Source organism: Centropristis striata, chromosome 13 (assembly GCF_030273125.1).
Source record: "Centropristis striata isolate RG_2023a ecotype Rhode Island chromosome 13, C.striata_1.0, whole genome shotgun sequence".
NCBI classification, from domain to species: Eukaryota; Metazoa; Chordata; class Actinopteri; order Perciformes; family Serranidae; genus Centropristis; species Centropristis striata.
The window spans coordinates 19,024,433-19,048,866 of record NC_081529.1 but is presented as its reverse complement, the minus strand read 5'-3'; the positions used below and the strand labels follow the sequence as shown (position 1 = coordinate 19,048,866).

The 24,434-nt window shown below is 39.0% G+C and overlaps 1 protein-coding gene across 2 annotated transcripts; it reads left to right on the top strand.

Annotated features, from left to right (window-relative positions):
• The first annotated feature begins 4,076 nt into the window (after positions 1-4,076).
• sstr3 (somatostatin receptor 3) lies at positions 4,077-22,881 on the top strand. 2 transcript variants are annotated; one of them, XM_059348164.1, is made up of 2 exons: positions 4,077-4,164; positions 20,909-22,881. In XM_059348164.1, exon 2 carries the CDS (start codon positions 20,966-20,968, stop codon positions 22,430-22,432), a length of 1,467 nt encoding a protein of 488 aa, XP_059204147.1. In that variant the 5' UTR covers positions 4,077-4,164; positions 20,909-20,965; the 3' UTR covers positions 22,433-22,881. The 2 variants fall into 2 exon arrangements, with proteins under 2 accessions (XP_059204147.1, XP_059204146.1); XM_059348163.1 differs by having other exon boundaries at positions 4,145-4,164; positions 20,914-22,881.
• The last annotated feature ends 1,553 nt before the right edge of the window (positions 22,882-24,434 follow it).

The following is a 24,434-nucleotide window of genomic DNA, read 5'->3' as shown; positions in this document are numbered from 1 at the left end:
CACCATTACCTGTGTCTTTTTTATTTTACTATCTGTATCTGTGTCTTTATACATACTTGGAATGGGTAGTTTAAACAAAATGTATTCATTCATCAGAAATCTATTAAGCCTCAGAATTGAGCTTCATATTAACATTTTTTTACACAAGAGAGAGAAGACTATTGACAGAACAAAGCGGAATCCACCCAGGATTCTCCTTTAACAACCCTGTTAAAGAAAATTCATTATCCTTTATTGATTTTTCTCCATTTAATCTCTGCTCTCACAGACAAAGAAATAAACGCAAAATAAACGATGTGTCGCTGCCCTGAGAGTGTTTTCAAGATGTCCCCCCTTGACTTCAAATAATATTTACTTTTCATATTTGTTTATCATTTTCAATGTATTCTATGAATGTTTTTATGTATTTTTCAAACCACTTGTTCCCATCAATTTTTATTTTATACTGGTTTTTTATACTGAATCAAAGGCAGCGAATCAATCATAGTCCTTTTTTTTTCTCTTGGAAGTTCTCTGTCCTTGGCCTGAGAGGTACCTGATGCAGCTTCCTTCTGCTGGAAGATGTGCAAAGAACCTTGGGGTCATTTCTATTGTGTTCATAATAATGTACTCTGACGATCGAAACCATTAAGAAGGGATTGCTGCTGCTCCTCAACATGCTCACAAGGTTTGCTTCCCCTGTTCCTCGCCCATGGTTACCATCACCTGGATTCAACTAAATACAGATGGATACCTAAATGAATCTCATGGGTTAGATATTGATACAATAACAACAATTTTAAGTCACTATTTTACTTTATTGTTTTTGCTACATTGAATATGCTAATCACACAAAAAAATCACAGACATTTTGGGATTTTTAAGATAAAGCTGCTCAAAGGAACTTTCAATCCGTGTTGAGTTTGTGGACAAAAGCCTGTTTTCATGAGCCCCAGACTCCATTGAGAAAACCTGTCATTGCAGCAGGGTCTTCAATTCTGGTCCATTCAGTCCTGGTTCTGGTTCACCTGTGTTTTTGTCCCTCCAATGGGGCCCAGCATTAGGCCCAGCAAAACGGCCAGACTGGCAGCAAAACACAACTTATATTTACGTTTTAGATTGTCCTCTGCCGCCATCCTGCTGACGTAGTATTAATGATTGAAGCCGTCAAGTTTAAATGGCAAATGCCCACTGTGATGGGTCGAACAAATGGCGGACTTTCACCCAGGAGAATGTGGGTTCATGTCCTGTGTGAAAACAAAAATTATGGTTTCACTGTCATTGTGATGTTTGGAAGAGATTGATAAGGTTTTGAGAAGATATATACTTTATCTCTCCATAATACATCTCATTGTCACAATCATTTCATGAAAAGAGGCAAAAAAAATTTTTTTTATTAAGACCGCTGAATGTTTTTTTTTCATAACTTCCATTTTTTTCTGTAACTACCGTGGCTCACGCCCCCCTGAAGTACTTCACTTCGGGCATTTACGTACATTTATTTACTGTTTAATGTCTTTTATAACGCCTAACCAGGAACGTTTTGCCCAAAACCTAGGTCAGTGGTTTTGTAACCTTATATTCACAGAAACTGCAGCTTTTTTACAACCACAAGCCGTATTTGTATGTATAATGACGTGTGTGGTATTTTTGACAAATGGCTATTCTATTCTTAGCTTGGAGATCTTGAAAACGGTGTGTGCCTCCAGCAGCGTGGTGGCAGAGTGTTGGCTCCCAGTAAGCTGGCGAAGCAGTGGGGCCAAAGCTCTGCTGTTGGCCCGTGGAGAGACCGTTACCAAAGGGCACTAAAACCCAACACCTGCAGGCCAGAGGCACGATGCTGGATTTAAGGCTGTCCGCGGCGGCTGGTCTCCGCTGGAGTAATTTCACAGTATGAGTACTATAGTACGAGCACCTGAATCCTTCTTCCTTCTAAATAGCCACTTGTCTTAATGATGGTCTAGTTTGCTTATGTAGGTCATGAAGAATCATCAGTGCACTACTTGAAGTACATTTAATTAATTACAATACTTACAGGCAGTTTGTTAACTTTTATAAATAAACAAGAAGGAAAAGTATTTATCTTTATGTGCTCAGAGGGGTACACCCACCTCCTCATACACTTTCTATAGCTGCCGCTGCAGAGGACACTCTTATGTAATGTGAGCTTTATGTGCAATGTGGGATGAATCTGACAGACCACACTCACGCACACACACACACACACACACACACACACACACACACACACGCAGCAACAGATGGGCTGATCCTCCCTGTTGTCAGGGTAATTTTAACAACTTTTCTTCCTTTGTAGCCTTGAAGAGAAGAGAAATTCTTTATGGCAGAGAACAGTTTGTGAAAACATTGGAGAAGTGATAATGGCGTGACAGACTGAGGGCTCCTTCGACTCGTGTATTGATCTGTTGCTCAATCTATACATCTGAAAGGAAGATCTGCCTTACGAGACCCGCGGCACCAATCAGCAGATCAACAAAGCAGCAGCAATCACAGTCTCCAGGCTGTGAAATACTCTCACACACAGAGACAAAAAAAAACTATAATAAAAATGTCTGCTCTTATTTATCACCCGTGCTAAAAACAATTTCAGCCAGATTGTCGACATGAACAATTGATGTGCATCTGATGACTTTATTGCTTTTTTTTATTGCTTTTTCAAGAACCGAGTGATATAGAATCAGCTGTGGAAACTGACAGGAAAATTTGACATTTATACAATTCAATGCAAAGAAAACTAATTTGTTCCTCTTAAAAACTGAATTATCATGAAAGTAAAACATAAACACAAACACCAACTACATTTAAAGTATAAATAAAATAGCATGATCATTTTGTGGTTGTTTTATTTGTGATCATTTTGTGTCACTGTGTAGTCATTTTAAGTCTTTTAGTGGTTGATTTGAATCTACAATTACTGCAGACTATAAATAGTTTCTAAAAACAAGGGTTTATTCTATTTTATCAGGTAATCTACTTGACAATTTTTTGAATATTAATAGTTTATTTTACTTTCCACACGTTCTTAGTGGAACCCCTCAACTGTTCTAGGTTGTTACAGGAGAACACGTCCTGACGCACAGAACCTATTTACACTTAGTTTTTAGTCTTGTACGTTTTTATGTGCTTTATTTAGCTAACAGCTGCAGTTACTTTTCAGGTTTCAGGTTTCTGTGGTCACTCTGTGTCTCTTTGGAGTTGTTTTGTGTCTTTTAGTGGTTGTTCTGTGAGATTGTGTTGTGGCTTTGCGGTTGTTTTATGTATGTATATATATGGTTTTTTTTATGCCTCTTTGTAGTTGTTTTTGCGCATTTTGTTGTTGTTTTCTGTTTCTCTCTGGTTGTTCTCTGTCTCTTAGACGTTGTTTTTTTACCTTGGAGGTTTTTTGTGCCTCTTTGTGGTTGTTTTGTGTCGCTCTGCATTATTATTGTGTTGGGGTTTTTTGTTTGTTTTTTAAGACAGCTGTAGTTGCTTTTCAATTTAAGGTATTTGTGTCTCTTTGTGGTTTCTGTGTGTCTTTTTGTGGTTGTTCTGTGAAATTGGTTTGTGCCTTTGAGGATGTTTTGTGCTTTTTAGTTGTTTTATGGCTTGTGTAGTCGTTTTGTGGTGTTATTAGTCTATTTGTGATCGTTTAGAATTTTACCTATAGAAAAAAAACATGATTAGCTTATAAAAATACAACACATTTCTTACTTTCTTTACAATAAATGTTCTAGGTGGAACCCCTTACTCCTTCTTCAGGAGTAACGGGTTACAGGAGAACACCTGCTAACACACACACACACGCACACACGCACGCACGCACACACACACACGCGCGCGCACACAACACACACACAACACACACACACACACACACACACACACACACACACTCCTCCCTGACTCCAGCAGCAGGCTGGGCTGTTACCTAGTTACGAGCAAGAGACGGAGCTGTGTGATAGTGTTGCGGCGGTGACTCTCGGTGCATCAGTCGCAAAAAGCTCCCCGTCACACACACCGGAGAACCGGAGGAGCGTGTCACGGCTGAGGATGAAGCTTCAACACGTCCTGACAGGGAATACACCAGCTGCAGCTGCTCGTCTCGCGTGGTTTCATCAATAAATCCTTAATCAGCGGAGACACCGGGCTCATGAACACCGCGGTCTGAAAACTCTGACATTAGAGGTAAGTTAAACCAGTCAATTTAATTTAATTATGGACGTTTTTACCGCAGTACAGTGAGTGTCTGGTGTTCATGTAGAGCTCCGTGTCGCTGTGCTCTGCCAACATCGTTTATCTCAACACTGAAACCAAAAACAGAGACACAAAAATCCCTGAAATATTTGTAATTTAAACCCAGGGCCGGGTTTACAAACTTTTCAGTGTGTGGGCACGGTTTAAAGAAGGGGGACACGTGGAAAAAATGATGGCTTTCTGCATCAGTAAACTGTACATTAATATATTATTTATGTAGTGTACATTGATGCTGAATAAAAACTTCATAGGGATGCTTAAAGAAGTTTATAACCAGTAGTTTATGAACATGGGTGATTTAATATAGCTGTTACCTATCCTAATTTGTCTTATATTTATTAACATTCTTAAGTTCTGATTCTTCATATGTTCATTTTTTTTCTCTTGATGTAAACAAAACAAAACAAATTCAAATTAACTGCTTTGACATAATCTGCCAAGTTAGATATATTATTGGAGGCCTATTAAATACTGAAAAAACAAACAAATAAAAGGCTTATTAGAAGCCTGCTGCTTCATCTGTAGATAAAACAAAGTAACAAAAGGCAGTCGCTTGCATTGACATACTATGAATTAGGCTTTGCCACTATTACAGTATAATGTTATGCAGGTGTATTTCTAAATCCAGACTGTATTTACTGTCAAAAATATAGCTACTGCTCTTGCAGTTCATTTAAACTGTCAGTCTTGCTGTTTTTTATTTGTAGTACACAGCAGCGACCACCAGGGGTCAGTCTGTAAGAAGCTGAGTTGAGAAACGTGGTGACTTACAGGACTTTTAAGACTAAAATGATGTTCCTGTTTGGGTTAAATCCTGATGATAGGGGTGGGCCAGATGACACGGACCAAGCTGTTTCTGGGTGATTTTTGTTATTTTATTTTCCAAGTTTAATGGACTTCCTCCAAAGAATTACAGAGTTGCTGGTTGCTTTGAAAAGTGGAAAGACTAAACTAAGAGGGACTTTGGTTTCATATTTGTCCAAACTGAATGAAGTGTGTTTTAGATGTAAATAAAGCTAGCGTTAGTTCAGCGGAACAGAAAAATGAAATTAGAAGTTGTTAGAAGTTGTTTGGTCTGGCTGCATACTCCGATGAAATGTCGGACATGTCGGCCCCCAAAGCTCCTGCACACGAGCAAAACCCAGACTTACTTTAGAGAATTACTATAAGTGACACAGCTACTTTTTCTTTTGTTTCCTTTTGATTGTTTCGAGTCTCTTACATCTCTTGAAGTTACTTTGCGTCACTTTATAATCATTATGAACATTTTTCTAGTCGTTTTAAGTTGTTTAGTGTCTCTTTCTGGTTGTGCTACATTTCTTTAAGGTTGTTTTTGTGTCTTTGTTGATGTTTTGTGTCACTCTACAGTCCTTTTGTATGTCTTTGTGGACATTTTGAATGTCTTTGTTGTCATTTTGTGTCTGTTTTCAGTTGTATAGAGTCCCTTTATGGTTGTGTTACATTTCATTGTTCAGTCATATTTGTCTCCTTGTGCTTGTTTGCATCCCTTTGCAGCAATGCTGAGCTAATTAATCTTTTGTCCAGTCTTTTTTTAACTAAGGTGACTTTAATAGAGAGTTTCTGGGGTCCTGATCTCCTTTTTTAAATATATATTTTTTAATTTAACTCTCAGTCAAAAACTGTGTGTGAAAAAAAAATGGACACGGACATATTTGGAACAAAATTAAAGAAATAAGATTCACCTCAGTGTCAAACATAATTTAGAAATTGGCACAGTTACCTAATCTGTGTGTGTGTGTGTGTGTGTGTGTGTGTGTGTCTGTGTGTCTGTGTGTCTGTGTGTACTAAGTCTTCCTGTTGAGCATTTTAATTTAAAGGCTGAACTGAAATTTTGGGAAAACAGAAATGTCTCTCAGTAGAGGTAGATAATATGGACAGAGTCATCATTATTATTGTAGGCCTGCCACACAGCTCTATCTACTGAGTATTAACATTAAAATTAATTTGTCACACCTCATTAGCACATGAGGACTGTGGCCTTCTGTATCCTGTTCTGAGAACTGTATCATGAGTTTTCTGCAGTCGTCAGTTCAGCTTGTGGGAGAAAACACTTTTTTTTTCTTGGGGGAAAAAAATGTTCCAAACTGTGTTTATGACAGCGTGAGTGTGATTTCCATCCGACATGATTTGTTCTGTTCAGTTCAGAGGAGCAAAACAACATGATCCTCCATTTGAAACCACTTATGATGTAAAGTGCTGTATCTTTATGCTGCAGTTATTCATTTTGCAGAATAGAAAAGTAAAATACATTATAATATGGAAGCAGAAGATTCAGATATTTATCTATTCATCGTGTGATCCTGGAAATTACAATGCATTCACAAACTAATAGCTGAATTCCATCATGTGTTCACCCACACAAATTCAAACACACACAGTCAGTATAAGTGGGACGTTAATCAGTGCAATCCACAGCATAATTTCAGGCAAAATTGCCTTTTAAGAGGTCAAAAAGGCAGAAAGCAGGAGCAATCTGCTGCCGTCCAACAAAGAAACTACATCCATCAATAGTAAAACAGGTGGTTGTTCCTCTGTAGCCCTTGTCAGACATAAAGCATGAAATCATTTGCTTCATCAAGCTGTTAAAGTGACGTTTTATGTAAATGTTCCTCATTTAGTCATAACAGGAAATTAACAGTATGCAGCAGAGAGGTCAAAGGTTTAATGACATGGCAGATGAAGTGTTTTCTGATGCATCACTGATGGATCTTAACACTTATTTTACTGTTGAAGCTTTAATGTATGATGTTTAAAGCTGCAGCGAACAGTCAACTAATCACTTTCGGATTTTATCCTACATTTGAATGGGTGCCCCATAAATATGGGCGAGTAGGGGGATGGCATGCCTGCTGGTAGGTCCAGTCAGGCGGCAATCTCCGTGCCTGAGCATGGAGGCCACCAGGAAGTGCATAAAGCCTGCAATTCACCGAAAATTCCAGTAGGGGGTGCTAAGTTTGGCTGCAAAAGAAATCTGCCCATTCATTTCAGTGCTAAATTTGAAAACTTCTCACTTGATTTATTACCTCAGAAACATTTTTCAGGGACAACATTATGGTCTCAATCGCTAGTAAAAAAATCTTCTTCAAGACAATTTGATGTCAATAGTTCTAATAATGGCCCCATTTAGAAGAAAAAAGAAGATAAAGAATCGTATGATTTGGGGCGTTTCTAGCTTTGATTGACAAGTCACTGACAAGGCGAGCCGTCACCAGGAGAGAAGCAGAGCAATGCGTATCCATGGCAACGTGTCAATAAAGTTATATATAACGTTTTATAGATAGAAAAGAGGACGTTTACCGATTTGGTCTCATAACTTTGACCCTTTCACACTGTATTTTCACTTAATGACAGTTTATTTGAACGTTTTGTTCAGTAAAAATGTCTTGTTCAGTGTTTGGTTGAACTAACAGACACTCCAAGGAGTCGCTGCTCAGTTTTCTGAGGTAAGAAAGATACATTTTGTTTTTGTTTTTTTGCTAGCCAAAACTAACATCCCAGTTAATGCTCCAATTAATGCTAACATGAATTAGCAGCGGCTTCTCTCAGTCGGGTTGCCGGTGTAGAGAGGCTGTAGTCAGTGTCATCAGGTCCCTCGCGCTACGCCACAGTCCAATTATGGTCTGCTCCGCGTATCGGAAACAAGATGGCGACGCAAGACGGCGACGAGTATAACGATGAACTCGAGGCTTCCAACGGGCAGTCGACAAACCAATGGGTGACGTCACGGTGACTACGTCCCTTATTTAAATACAGTCTATGGGTCCAGTAGGACGTTATCAGCCCATTAAATAAGCAGCTGCATTAACATGGGTTTTTTAGCAGCGCCCTCTAATGGCCATAGGAGTTATGAACGACACCAAGGCAGAAGTGACATTGGGAAGCGAGGACACAAACTATAAAGCACGAAAACTCAAACAAACCCAAGACTTTCAAGTGTGAAAAATCAACAATGTTGTTTGAAAACGCCCCTTCAATCATGTGATAATGTTCAATAAAGGGGCCCCATGTCTCATTTGCACAGCAGCTTTATTAAAACCCTTGTTTACGATTTCAGTCAGTGACACTTCTACTACTAATACTAGTGATACTGCTAAGAAAAAAAAGGTGGTGGCAGGATATTTCTCTGGTGCTTGTCTTCTTTCGATTGCGATCAACCTCATATACAGAATCTGTACAAGACAGAAAGGATCAGCCGAGCTTAAAGCTAAAACAAGGAGCGGATAGTGAATTCACTGGGTTTATTAAGTCCGTGTGACTCATCGAGCCCGGAGGAGAAGCCTTGTTCTCTCCTCTTAAGCCTCGGAAAGGATGAGTTACATTTTTATCATTGTGTCATATATACACTGTATTCTTGTACTTGTTCTCAGTGCCAGGACCTGAGTGCTGCATGTCCAAACAACAGAGAAAGTCCAAAAATAGAGAAGCATTGTCTTTTATCCGTTCCAGGCTACAAAATTAAACAGCATGAATATTTCATGGTTTACAAGCCTTAATTAGTTTCCTTTATCTATAGAGAAGCAGGATGTTCTCATGAAGTGGTCCTGATATTCCTACAAAAAGTAATGCACTCAGTTTTGTCTGTTTGTGTAGCATACTGACTGTGGACGTGTAAAGGATGGGCGGGAGCTAAAGTGGATAGTACAAACTGAGGGGTTTTAAGCCTAACCCTGTAATTTTTTCCTTCCCTTAAACACCTGGTATCGTTGCCTCACCTTAAGTTAATGATACTCAGTCTGACCTGCAATTGAGTGTGTAAGTTGCCTGACATTTTTTTCTAATTAAGAATGATAATAAATATATTCTTAATGAGATTTTTTTTGTACTTGCAGTGTTAATAAGGTGCCGGACTTTTTGTTTTTTATTCTACCTGATAAATTTTACTCATAGAGCTGCACAATGAATCAAAATTTTGATTCCTGAAATTGCAATTTGGACTGATGTCATGTTCAAATCACAGGGCCTAAATGTTTGTTATGGCGCTGCAGTGAAGTCCCAGCATGCTAATCGTATTCTACAGACTGAAGAAATAATCTTTGATCCTCAGAAAAATGACACGATGATCATTTTAATATGTTTCTTTATAAAATGCAGAAAATTGATGCAAAAATTATAATTTCCTCCAAAATTACGAATCATATCGCAAAAGCAGTATTAGTCAAAATTATTTCAATTTTTAAACAATAAATCTAAATCATGCAGCCCTAATTATTAATGCTTTATTTCATTAACTGGCCCCTGGCCTCAGGGCAGAGAAAGTTCAACATCTGTGCCTTATATCATACAAACTGTGTTGCAAAAGTTTTAATAAAAATATCATACAAACGTGTTCTTAAGAATATGTTGAGCTGAGTCATTCACAGTAACTTGTATCTCACCATCAGGATTTTAGCATTTAAGTCTGAACATTGTCCTCCCACCACAGTGCACATGACAGGAGATCAAGCTGTTGATAAACTCATCTTCATGCACTCAAACGAATGAGTCCTCTCCTCTGAAACCAAACCGACACCTTCTCTAGGTGACTGTAATGTTGCTTATCCTCAGATGGAGTTTTTGAGGGTCAGGTGTTGTTTTTATGAATCTACCATTGTTAAAGTTTTAAATAAATCAGCAAACAAACAAAGTGTTAAAGTGCCGAGCTTATGTTCATTTTGATGTGTGAGAAACGACACGCGGTGTGAAACCCGTGGGCGGAGCAGCTTTCCTGTCAACAAGGAAGAATGAAACCTGGCAAACTGATCCTCACAGCAGTGAAAGACGAGCAAATACAGACACAGATTTGTGTTTTATGATAAAGAGATGAATATAATAAGCTTTAGTAGCAAGACATTTAAGCAACCAAATGAAATGCACAAAAATAATGAGACTTTATTGCAGCATATTGAGACAACAGAATGGTTCAATGTTTTGGATATATTCCAGAGGCTTGGATAAAATATCAACACAGAACACATCTGTTCTCACTGCTGAGTATCTGAAAGGATTTTGAAAAAGGTTCCATGTTACAAAATAACATGGTCAAATATATTTCTGACGTTACTTTATTTTGAAATGATGCTCACGATGCTTCTGTGAGATTGAATATTGAAGAGCCCAGCTGTGCAAGTAATGAGGAGTGAAATTAAATGGCGAGTGTGCATCACCGCACACTTAAAATTTAGTGTTATTATGTTTCATGGATATTTCTCTGAATTAGTTTTTCTTGTTCAGCCCCAGAAATGTTAAACTCCAAGTAAATCTAGTCAGAAGTATGGTCATATTTTTACTGACTCACATACAAACGGATTTCTTTTTGCAACCATCGGTGTCGCCCCCTGCTGCCCGTTAGAGAGAATGCAGGTTTAAGGTTCTTCTGCATTGGCCTCAGTTACTTTTTAATAGTTTGATATAAAAAACAGATATTTTCCAAAATGATAAAGACAAAATAAACTTTGCTTTTATAGATCTAGAATCTAAAACGTAGAATCTGTAGAATCTAAAAACCTTAATGTTCTGAATAAAGACCGCTTAAATCAGATCTATCTAAATGTTACACTTATTAAGATTGCTAATTAAGCTGTTGGCTTAAATTATATTCAATTTAACTTGTATATGATATTGAAGGACAACATTTTCAACACAGTAAGCCCAAAGGAAACATACTAATCTTTAGATCTTTTAGATACACAGATCAGATTACATGAAGGCCTTGTGTTTCATTCATCTATTTTCTTTTAACCTTCAATCATAAACCATAATCATTTTATTTCATTCTCCTCCACTGTCGTCTGACCAGGACCAAATGTTCAGTTAGTTTTCTCTCAGCGTTCAAGAGGAGGAAACACAAAAGAAAGCTAAACAAATATGCTCTTCAAACAGCTCCTGTGGTGTGTTTATCCATGACCCTGACCTGCCTTCTCACTGCCGAGTGCCGTAACTACTGAGAACTCAATCAGCTCAGCGTGAATGGCTCTGTGACGCAGACGAGTACATCTCAAACAGAGGATTAAATGTGGTTTTCAACTTTGACCTTTTGTATAACAGACAGCACATACAGGAAATTATTTCATTTCAACATCTTCCCCTCGTTTTTTAAAGTCCAATTTTTCTACAATTTCAGTCACATTAACAGTTTTTGTTCTTTCTCACTGTAAAGGTCACGAGTAGTTTGTACACAGAACGGTAAAAGTTTTTTCAGTTGATTTTTCTGAGCTCTCGCACTGCAAATGAAGTCAATAAATCAATCACGATGTCTTGTTTACTTATGAGGATTGTAAAACAACAACACGAAGGCGCCATAGTGTGAACAAGACGGTAAACTTCTGTTCCGTTTTGCCCTGAGAACAATGATACCAGATCCAGTGTATCCATGCTTATCTTTCACAATAAAAGCCCTAGATTTACACACTGCAAGCATGTGTTTGGGAAGGGGGAACTCAAACTCAATCAGAGCATTTCACTTCACTAAGGAAACTTCACATTTCATTTCACTTCACAAAGGAAACTCGGTAGTTTAGGCTGTTCGCAAATTCGCATCGCTGAATATTTGCTTTTTCCTGTCCTGTATTTGTCATGACCCAGGTGTGTTAAGGCCTTAAAACCACCATAAAGCAGATACAATAAAAGAGTAGTCTAAGACTACTTAGACTACTTACTTAGACTACCCCCCCCCCCCCCCCCCCCCCCCCCCAAAAAAAAAAAAACCTGTATCGTTTGTACAGCAGATTATTATGACCTTTATTTATATTGGGAAGGGGTGTTGGATGGGTCAAACTAACACATGAAAGTCATCCTGGAGGCCGGCGTTCTTGTAACGTAACTGCCATGTGTCAAGCCTTATCTCACTATCATACCTCACTTTCATGCCTTTTTTTACTCCATTGAACTATGTTGTCTAACGCCAAACCGTGTAATTTTTTGCATAGTATTGTTGCCTAAACCTAACAAAGCTGCAATAGTTTCACAATGTTCACTAGGTTTTTAGAGGAACAATGTTTGAAGTCGTGTTCATTTTTAAATGCTCCTGTGGCTCATATTTTTAGCGACAAGTCTCTAAAACCACACGACCACATCTACTGTCTGATTCTACCCTCAAATACAAATCATAGGATCGTTTCCAAAATTGCTTTTAATGAAAAACTTTTCCCAAACAGTGAAGTCGTATTGAGCTGTAAAGCCACGAGGAGCTGCAGGTTCAAGTGGCAGTTCTGTCGGTTCATCACTTAAAGTGTGAATAAAAGAAAAGAAAACACTGGAGTAAAGTACAAGTACCTCCAATTTGTACTTTGGCCCCTCTGTGTAAACTCCGCGTACCTGAAAGCGTCTGTTGATCTGTGCTGCTGTCAGGATGACGAAGCTGCTCTCTGAAAGGTTCTGAACCTTTCAAAGTGCTCCGGCTGTCAGAGATCTGACCTTTGTGATGGATGCTCGGCTCTGCGCCGCAGCAGCTCGACAGCTGAGATGTTGGCATTTCCGCTCCTGCAGAGAGCTGCAGTTCAAACCTGTGTGAGATACAAACGCTCCCTCACCTGTGTTTACCTGCAGCCAATCATCACTGTGTTGTTTATTGGTGTTATGTGAATATATTTAGTCTTTTGTCATCTTAATTGTGTTCTTACATCAGCAGACAGTGATAATAAACCATTAAAAGCACTATATAAACATTTAATGAATTGTTTATAACTTTCTATTATGTAGTTATAAGCAGCTGTAAAATCCCAATGCTTCCTGTTTTATATTATTACAACTGAGTTCAAGTAGGAGTATCTAATTTAACTTTTTTACTCAGTAATAAGATTTCATTAAAATGTGTCTGAAAGAAATCTTTAAAATTAACCAAGACAGATATTATATTATGTTATTTTAAACTACATTGTATTATATTATATTATAATATGTTATTTTTAATTATTATATTATATTATATTATATTATATTATATTATATTATATTATGGAGATATCATTTTGGAAGAAATGTATTTTGAGGACTTCCTCAACACAAACATATGTGAGTGCGTGTTGATGATGTTGATTTTTTTTATGGTGTATCAGATAATAAATTGTCCTAATTTTGTATTCTTCACATTGTTTACATTTAAAGATCATTTTAAAATTACTTTATAAATACGATATGTGGATATTGTGAGAAATGATTTTCACAGGCCATAAAAAAACTCATTTAAAGTAGCACCTTTCTGTAAGTCGTAAAAGGTTTTGTTTAAACAATGAATCATTCTGCTGTTTGCATAATAATTCCACTCAGATCAGAAGTCACTGTGAAGTGTGCTTCCCATTTGTAGCTCTTGTATTTTGTGTCTCGGTCACTTCCAAGAAACATGTTTGAGATAAGCAGCGTTCACCTTCAGCAGCTCCGATAGCTGCAGGTTTGTTCTGCATGGCGGCACTTCTGGTAAAAAAAATATCCTCTTGTTTGTTTAGTTCAAGATTGTTTAAATGAACTGTGAGTGAACTGTGAAATAAATATTTCCACTGTGATTTAAAGATGTAATACTTGAGATTTCCGTCCTGATTGTAACAAGTGCACTTTGATATATGACAGTTAACGTCAGCTGAGCATCAGCTTTGTGAGAAATACCACCATCTGTTTACAGCTCAGTCAAGCAAATTCACTTCATCTTAATAAATATAAATACACATTCAAAACTAATCTGCTGTGAAAACAAGTGTCTTGTTTTGCAGACGTGTTTTTGACGAACGAGCTGAGCTCTTATTTTATGTCGATTCTCTCTGACTCGAGGGATTACTTCAAATCTGGCCCAAACTCCACTTGGACTCACGAATAAAATGATTCAATTTAGGGGCTCAAAGGTTACTGTGAGCTTATAAAATGTCTTTCTGTCCAAAACTCAAGAAAAAATGTCTATTAAGATGAAGTAATGACATTTTATATCCAAAATGTCAAAGGTGAACTTCAGTGTGACATCATTATATTCTGCAAAAAACTTTTTTTTTCCAACACCATAACTAACCAATAGTATAATATCAGCCACATCCCCACTTCCCTACACCTGTTCTTTTCTGGCATTTCTCTTTCCTTCGTCCAGTTTCCCTCTAAATTTTCACCTGTCACAGTCACTTGACTTTCTAACTGACCTGCTCACCTGTTTCCACTTTTTCTCGTCAGCACTCCAGTATAAAACCGGACTTTTCACTCGCCTGATTGTCAAAGGTGCAATGTTACTGCTTGTCATATACCTTTAGCTTCTACTTGCTGCACCTGCCTTACTTCTCTGGATAAGTTCACCTCTTTTAGTTGCATGTTCAGTAAGTTTATTTACCACCGTTTGGTCAATAAATCACTGATTGTTTCTTTTCCTTGCTGCCTCACACTCAACTCTGTGAGAGCCAGTGTCTAAACGCAAGCATAAAAAAGTGTAATAATGTTGTATTCACTAAAAGTGGATATAATGTTGCAACATCTGATAATTTGGTGGAAAACAATCTAAACATTTTACTGATATGTTCAGTATTAACGTTTTTTTCTGTCTTATTACATTACGCTCATGAATCATTTAAGCTGTGAATCTGTCTGTCTTTGAGACAAATGATTCTGTCTGGAGTGAATCAGTGGATAAACAAAGAGGGGGAAAATGTGTCACCAGTAACAGCATGACCACAAGAGATGAGGCCTCGATACTGATCAGACCAGTCAAAAGCAGCATAGCAGACATCAGAAGAGTCAAACATGTAATTTTAGCTCGGACAGGCTCTTTTTTTCAGCTGTGTTGACAGCCTCTGACGTGCTGCAGCTCCTGGTGATGTGAGCAGAAAGCCATTGATCAGACAGATAGTTTGCATTCAGATGTGAGATTAAATTAACACGTCGATCCGATGCCCTGCTCGGACTGTTTCCTCCCTCGTGTCATTCAGAGAAAAGGGAGACGTGACACTGGCAGCAGTTCAGAATCTCAATTTATAAACCGAATGGATTTCATCTTTTATTTGACAAGCCTGAAAGTGTTTAGTTTGAAGATTAATGAGGCGGAGTGAAATATGACAAATACAAAGCATGTATCAGACGTCAGGGGGGTTGAGAGGAGGTGAATTAATTTTTCTGAGGCGTTAGATGATGTAACAGCTGAGTTCAGGTTGGCTGAAAGAGCTTTATATAAATTTGTTGGAAGGGTGTAGATTTGGCTAGAATTGGGTCGATTTCCGGTCCATCATACGAAGCAAAGCCCCTGTTACTGTGTCTGCCTGGCACCATACTTAAAGCCTCCTGTCCTCGTTTGGAGCACAACTTTCCCTTTGCCGGATGTTAACCAGGCAATTCAGACAGCGGTTAACCAAACTTCCATCCCAACCTCTTTGCCAAAAACAAGAGATTTCTTTTTTCAGCATAAACCTTTACTACCAGCAGCATGGAGAGAAAACCACAGCATGGTTGTTCTCTGCTGAACATACCGTTTGTCTTGACTTTTATACCATGAGGTGCTCATATGAACAACAGAAGTAAAAACAGTCAGAAAACCACCATAAAGTAACAAAATAAACTAAAATAAGAGTATACCCAAAGGCCAAATATCCTCAAGACTCAACTGCTCCAGTCATTTAAATAACATGCCAATTAGCTGACCCTCACTGTTACATCCAACTTAACAAAAGCAATATTATTCATCAAAATCTAACCCAAAAATTCCCCACAACTATCTGCCTGTTCAGCCTCCTCTGACTGCTAACGTGCAAGTCACAAGTTAAGTCATTTGTAATTCTGATGATCTTCCCCCAAAGCACTGGTCATTAAAAGCTCAGTTTTATTTACATTAACGACAAATGTTGCAATCTACTTACATTTGACATTTTGTAGCAATCAATAACCGGCCTGCTAATTAAACCGTGAGGAGAGTGGGGCTTTAAGTTTACCTGTAGCTCCAAAGGGCTCTAAAGTGAAAACTGGAGTACGTCACTGAAAAATGATTGCTTTAGTTATGAGGCTAAAATGACTCGACTCTGCTGAGATGTCTGATCGTACGCTCGCCCTCCACTTTGACATCCATCCACCTTGAATTCCTCTCAGATGCAGTTACACTTTACACTTTGTAGCTATTGTGATATCTGCTGTCCAAACTGCACAAATGCATGAAGTGTCTGAATGTAAATGGGTTCACTCACTCCCAGTGGCAGAAGTATTCAGATCCCTTCTTTAAATAAAAGTACTAATACAACACAGTGAAATTACTCCACTACAAGTATCATAAAGTACTCGTTATGCAGAATGGACCCACTCAGATTGTTTAATATATTCCAAATATGTTTTTGTATTGTTTTTGATGCATTTATGTAAGCAGCGTTTAGCTGTCGTCAAGGTGTGGTAATTTTTACTACTTAATGTACTGTTATGCGACTTAATTTTACATTGGTCGTGTTTTTTTTTTGTTTTTTTAATCTCGACCTGAAAATTAACTAAAGCTGGCAGCTAAATATAAAGCAGTAACAAGTACAATATTTGCATCTAAAATTTAGTGGAGTAGAAGCATGAAGTTACATAAAATGGAAATACTCAAGTAAAGTACAAGTACCTCAAAATTGCACAGTACTTGGAGTTAAATCAATGTATGTACTCCACCACTGCTCACTCCCTTCTTTTGTGGGACACAATTGGCACAAAATGAAATCTCTCTGTTTTTTATAGACTATTTAACTCTTTGTTATTCAATAACCATTTTTTTATGAGTCTGTATGGATTTAAATGATGAAAACTGAGATTTTCTGTTATAAACATGCAGGCAAAACAAAAACAAGTTCAGCCATATTAAAAAGGTTTATCTTCATTCATGAACGATGGCTACAATCTCTCTGGATATAATATGTGCATTCACACTGTCAGCGCTGCTGACGCAGAACGAGACAAGAAGGATGAATTTTGTGAAACTCTGCAGGCTGATGCAGGCTGACGCTCAGCAACTATTCAATGCAGAAGAGCATCAACAGCTCATTGTGTTGTTGTTTTTTACAGATTGTAGCCTAATAAAAGAGAAGCTTCGGTCTTTTATAGATTACATATCTGGTCAATAACCTCTATTTAATGAAAGTATAATATTAGCTCAGTGTAGAGGGAAGCAAGTAAATTAATCTATTCCCGGTTATAATTAAATAATCATTCATGGCTGCTTGAAGACTCGATCTGAGCTCTTATTATTATCATCACATTTTATTTTATTGTATCCCTCATGCGTCACCAAGGACACAACAGTGTTCGTGTGCTTTTATTCTTTTATTATTATTCTCTTTTTCATTGAGAGATTTTCACAAGACGAGAAAAATCTCTCCTTGTTTTGCGGCCATGTGCTGCCGTTTATTTGGTTTATTTGGTCTCTGGGTTTTCTCCATCTTCGCCGGTTTCTATCTGCCAAATGTAATGTGAATTGTCCATAATCTCAACAAATTGGGAGATATTGAAAAATGATTAATGTGACAGTGTGGTGGAATCACAGAAACTACTCTGGCCTCCCGAAAGGACCCACACAAAGTACATTTGTTGATTTCCTTCCTATTTTTTTCTGTTTTCTCATGTCTTTTAAATTGAACTCAGAGAGACTGAAAGCCTTTTTTATAGACTGCAGCTGAGGTGACAATAACCTTTCAGTCGGTTTGTTTGATGAACTCGATCAATGAGCTCAGGGCACATCTGTGTTTTTCTCACTGTTGATTTCCTGAAAGCAACATCAAACATTAAAGAAACAATATTTCTTCTGAAATTGTTCCAATGATGCTTTTATTGTGACATGATATTGACTTGTATGTGCTGCAGCTGCGGAGTTAATGAAGAGTAAAATGAAATGGCAAGCTTTTATACGCCTTATTGTTGCATCACTGTACACTTCAAGTATAGTGTTTCTCTCTCTCTCTCTCTCTCTCTCTCTCTCTCTCCTCATATATATATATATATATATGTATATGTATATATATATACACACACAGTGCTGTGCAAAAGTCTTAGACAGGTTTGGAAAAATAATGCTGTAAAATAAGAATGCTTTCAAAAATAGAAATGTTAATAGTTTATTTTTATCAATTAACAAAATACAGAATCAATCAAATCAATATTTGGTGTGACCACCCTTTGCCTTCAAAGCCAGCATCACAGCACACGACTATATATATGGATATTTCTCTACATTGTGAAGAAAAAATATATAGTGAAATATATACTAAGTATGGAGCCTCATCTCGTAACATTCTAGGTGCAGTGTCGGTTAAAAAAAAACATAAATTAGAAAAGACTATGGATATGAAGGAGAAAAAGAAAGAAAAACATTTGCATTTGGTACCGTAACACAGCAAACTTAAACTACTTAGCCTATACATTTTAACATAAATAGAAGTATAATGGTGCTACATGTATATTTTATTCCCTTATATCAACATCGGCCTCAAAAATCCAGTATCAGACTCTACTGTCTAGTTGTTGAGATATTTCAGTAGGAAACAAAGTGGACTGACCACAAACTGTATATAAAGAGGGACGACATTACAAGTGAGGCCAAAACATCTGGACCGGCCCCTAATGGTGGGATGCAGTATCGGCATAAACCCAGCGCCCTCCATGTTAGTGGAGGTTGGTGGACAGGAGCCAAATAAAAAAGTTGAGGTTAATTGAGTTTCTCCCAAAGATTTGAATAGTTTTTCATAAAACGGGGCTGTTACGTCGTGATCAACAGCTGTCACTGACCACCCATTGGTCGGGGACCCGCTGCTCCACTCTGTGTCACTAGTGCGCAGACTCTGTGTGGCGTCGCCTGTATCCGGATATTTAGGCTTCAGTGTTGTACATCGGGAGGAGTTATTCTGTTACTCTTTATACAGTGTGTGGGACCAACCAACAGACATGCTAAGGTGGCTAATATAAGTCTGAATACATGGTAATTATTTTTGTTTCTTATTCATTTCTAAATTGGTGACTGTGTGAATGTGTGGGTGATTGTAACAGCTGTTGTTTAGCTTCAATAGTCGGTCAGTAAAAAAGATGTGGGTCTCCTGAAACCACACACAGTCTGACCAACACTAAGTGTCTTCTCTGCTCTCCCAGTGTGTTCCCACTTCATATTAACAAGACTGCTTCTCAATAAAAAGTCAATTATCAGCTTCCTCCATGTGTGGGAAAAGACTGTGTTTAATCTGCCTGTTGTATCAATAGCGGCTGTTGTTATATCAATCTATCTGCAAACATTCACGTTCACCTGATTTTTAATTGTTACTGTTTGACTCATCTTTTCCACCTGTTTCTATCATTTTATCCTGTGTTTTTCATTCTGTCTCTCTTTGTTTTTCATTGTACATGTGTTGATGACATTACAGTATTTCAGTGATTGCTTTGTGCTCAGCTGTCACAGCAGAGTTTCAATGTGCCGAGAGCAAAATTACTTGATAAATCACTGGAGCAGTGAATGTGTTTGTTCATTTCTTCTCATTATAACGTCTCTTCCCTCATCAACAATATTGCAACATAATAGCTAATTAATTCAGCACCACTCCCATACATCTTCAAAGTCTGAATTAAAGGAATGTAATTTCTGCCTTTTGATTACTTTAAAAATTGTGCGCTGTTTTCATTTTAGTGTAACACTGTAACAGGCACAGGAATTAATGAAAAACACACTGTAAGTAATACCCTGCTATTTAGCCACTTGATTTATTTACAATTAAGGAAATCTTGAAAATGTTTTAAAATATTAAGTGAAAATGTTTCATTTTAATCAGGGCTGTACCAAATAGTTCAAAGCTGCATTCATAACTTTGACATTGAAATTCTCAATCAACTTTCACATTCTTTGTATTAATTCAGTTTAAACTTGCTTTTTCAACATTTCAACAAATCAACATTTATTTTTAAAAAAGATTGATGTATTCATTAACAAAATTAATTTACGAGCAAGGCCATTTAAAGTGAGGAATAAAATGTTTAAAAAAAAAAAAAAGACAGAACTATCAGAAGTAAGGTAGACACGTTGGTGATGGTTAAGTTACGTATTTCTCAAATATTAACTTGTGTTCACACGGTACACAAACTCATGTGTTTCTTAAGTGGACTTTGTCATTCTTTATACTCTGTATTGTTCCGTCTGGCTTTGTTTTCATACTCAGCACGATTTACTTTTGTATCTTTCATAACTACTATGGCCACTAGAGGGCGCAGTTAATTAACGTTAAATAACGTAAGTATGGGCCGTAATAGGCTGCTGGACAAAGAACACCAAAAAACTGCTTTCCTGCACACAGAAGGAGGCTCGCACCATAAATAACATTTATATAACCACAATACCAAAAAACAATTCCAGCACTTTATAATGTACAGTAGGATTTTCTTTACAGTAATGATGTCATAAAATAGGACAACAGACCATTGAAACTTAATACAAAAAACCTCAATATCATTTTCGAATGTAAAGGAAAAATTCTGTATTGCAATAATTTCTGTTCATTTTACACCCAAATTTTCTTTATAACAACAAGGTCATATCAGCAGAAATGACTAAGCAGTCAAAGACAGCACACCTGCTGTTGGTTTTCAATGTTTTAATGAAAGAAATGTGCTTTGAGGTCAGCTCCACTTCAGCATCATGTCCTTGAAAAACAAAGATGTGTTTTATTTCTTTTCAGTCTTCGACATACTATTCAGTTGAATAACAAATTGATTTTTCTCCCTCCACCAGAACAGATGGGCGGGAGCTGAGACAACAGAAGGACAAAGTGACAGATAGAGCATATCCATGGACGTCGTCTCGCTTCCCGGGTTGGAGATGACGGATGAGACGTGGGAGAACGGCAGCTTCGGCAGCCCCACACCCATACTCCCTCTGTTTCTGCTCATGTTCAACGACAGCGATCTAAATGAGACGTTTTATAACTCCACCAACTCCCTGAACGCCTCCAACTCCAGCGTCCCCTCAGGTCCCAGCGTGGCAGGCGTCCTCATACCGCTCATATACATAATCGTGTGTATCATCGGCCTGGGCGGAAACACTTTAGTGATTCACATCGTGTTGCACTACTCGAAGATCGAGTCAGTGACCAACATCTACATCCTCAACCTAGCTATCGCCGATGAGCTGTTCATGCTCGGCCTGCCGTTCCTGGCGGTCCAGAACACGCTGCAGTCGTGGCCGTTTGGCTCCTTCATGTGCCGTCTGGTGATGACGGTCGACTCCATCAACCAGTTCACCAGCATCTTCTGCCTGACTGTGATGAGCATCGATCGCTACCTCGCCGTTGTCCACCCGATTCGGTCCTCAAAGTGGCGGCGCCCTCAGGTGGCCAAAACAGTGAACGGCACCGTCTGGGCTCTCTCGTTTCTTGTCGTTCTGCCCGTGGTGATCTTCGCCAACATCCAGAAGAAGGGAGGGACCTGCAACATCGCCTGGCCACAGCCGGCCAACATCTGGGAGGCGGCCTTCATCATTTACACCTCCACGGTTGGATTCTTCTGCCCGCTTCTCATCATCTGCCTCTGCTACCTGCTCATCGTCTTCAAGGTCCGAAGCTCGGGCAAGAAGGTCCACGCCACCTCCACCAAGCGCAGGAAGTCTGAGAGGAAAGTGACGCGGATGGTTGTGATTGTTGTCGCCGTGTTCGTCTTCTGCTGGCTGCCTTTCTACGCCCTCAACATCATCAACCTGCTGGTGTCCCTCCCGCCAGAGTACCAGGGTCTGTACTATTTTGTCGTCGTGCTCGGCTATGCCAACAGCTGCGCCAACCCAATCGTCTATGGATTCCTGTCAGACAACTTTAAGAGGGGTTTCCGGAAAGCGCTCTGCCGCTCCACAAGGAAGGTGGAGAGTCACGAGCCCATGGAGTGCCAGCAGCAGCAGAAGGAGGGCCGGGCAGCGCTCATGCCCAGGGAGAGCCTGAGACGGGCGATCAGGGACGAAGAGGACGACGACGACGACGACGTCTCAGAAATGACTGAGATTTACAGGATCACCCAGAACGGCAACAGCAGCTTCCAGCCGCAGAGCTCGCAGCCACTGTTGCCGGATAAAGGAGCGACTCCCGGAGCGACGCAGCTGTCATCCCCGGACAGGAAGGACAAGTCAGGGGACATAAAGGGGAAAGATCCCGCCAACGGGTCCACACTGACAGTACCGTTGCTCCTCAATGGAACCAAAAACGGGAACATTAAAACTCTACCAGAGGAAAACTTGGAACAGAGCACCTCACTGGAGATAAGTTACTTATAGTGTAAAAGATGTTGCTTTAAGTATTATTACAACACACTGAGGAACCCATTAAAGTATATTTATACATATATTTAAAATGAGAACTTTTTAAAAAAAAAACAGGCCTTAAAATTGCATTTTTTGATCAATGGACTGGAAATTTGTTTAACATTTGAAAGACTTGATAAAGTTTTACCAACATATAGAATGTATCCTGTTTATATTGTGTACATATGCATGAATATGAATGTGCAAAGTTGTGCCTTTTATGACATTTATCTTGTTGATTATTGTACTTTTTATTCCATAATGTGACAATCACTTGCTCAAATTGGACTGTATTTAAGCTCAAATCAACATTCACAACATTGATATACTTTAGTAATCCCATGGCTGTATTTCCATCTGAAATAATTGTTTATAAATGTTTTAAGGGATTATGTTTGTAAGTAGTTTGGAGGCTGTTGAGGTGGATGGTGGGTGTATAAAGCGTACAAGGAGGTTTGATTCAAGTCTGTGAAACATTGTAGTTTCAGTTAAATGTTAATAAAGAAGTCGTACCCTGCGCTTCATGTTCCCTTTTCTGTGTAAAAACCAAAGCGGCAACCTCTAACCGGAGATTTCCACTGGGCACGGAACAGCTGCACCTGCCCGGCGTCAATTCCCACCGGGAATATCGAGCCAGCCGTATACATGCGAGATAACAAGAACACACAGTAATCCTGAACATACGGGAGACCACAAGATCCCGTGATAAACTGTGTGTATAAAGTAAACAACAACAACAAACAGCTTACTTTGCTTCTCCGACGTGGAAGATCTGTTGATCTGACCATCTATCCTTATAAAAAGTGTAATATGTTATAAATGATTGTATACTGTTCCACTTCAATAATCAGGCTCTCGTCGTCCATGTCGCCGACCCTCTGAGACCCTTTGATTGATTGATTGATTGATTGATTGATGATCTGGTGCCCCCGATCATAACGTAATGTTGATGTAAAGTTGTTTTAGGCTACATGAACTGCGTATTGTGTTTTATTTTGAAAGTGGGCGGAAGTGTATTATGTTGGTTCTGTGTCGGATTTCCTGTCTGGTGCAATCTGCTCTGTTGAGCTTGGTGCGGTTTAACAACAGCTCGCGGTAAAAATAGAAGTGCATCCGCACTGCAGAGCGGAGGGCTGCGGCTGGGACGCTGCTGAGACGTTGCGTGGCGCGCCCGGTGGGAATGGTCTCATTGATTAGAGTGGCAGCAATCAGCAACGGTGACCGCAGCACAGCCGTTCCGCACCTGGAAATCAGGCTTGAGACTGAAAAGTGAAGCTGATGTGGAAGTGCCAAAAACTGCAGTTCCTTGAATGGCCACTTGGGGCTGGCTCCAGAAAATACCTGACGTACAGCAGAAATAAACACATTTACAAAGAAAAACCTAAACATGTTGGTAGGGATGGGTACCGAATTCGGTACTTTTATAGGTACCGACCGAATTCCGTCGGTACTACCGAGTACCGATTCATGTAAAATCAAACGGTACCATGTTTCGGTACCTAAACGGCGTTAACTTTAAACTGATTATTGATTTCAACCTGTTTTCATTTAACGTCTTTGATTAACAAGCGTGCTGACGATCGCACTATTTTTAATTTTTTTATTTACCTCCTTGTCTGGTCCTGTCTGCTCACCGCGGCCACTAGCTGCTGCCCTCTTCCAACCCGGCGCAGAGACGAACAGCCCGGCTCTAGGCCTGCTAGCCACCAGCTACTATCTCTCCAATGTCTCTACCCGGGCTTGGCCTTCGTCTGCCTCCAGATTGGACCTTCCTTACTCCGTTTGCTCTCTCCATTCTTCTGTAGACCAGTCATTAGCAGCTAGCAGCTAGCTGCTGCATCTCTGGTCCTCCGCTAATACTCCGCTCTTCAACTCAGGAATATTACCTGCCAATTTACTCTATACTGCCTCGCTGAAATTAAGTCCCTCAGACTCCTGCGTCATCCTCGATATGTGCACAGAGCAGCCCGACTCA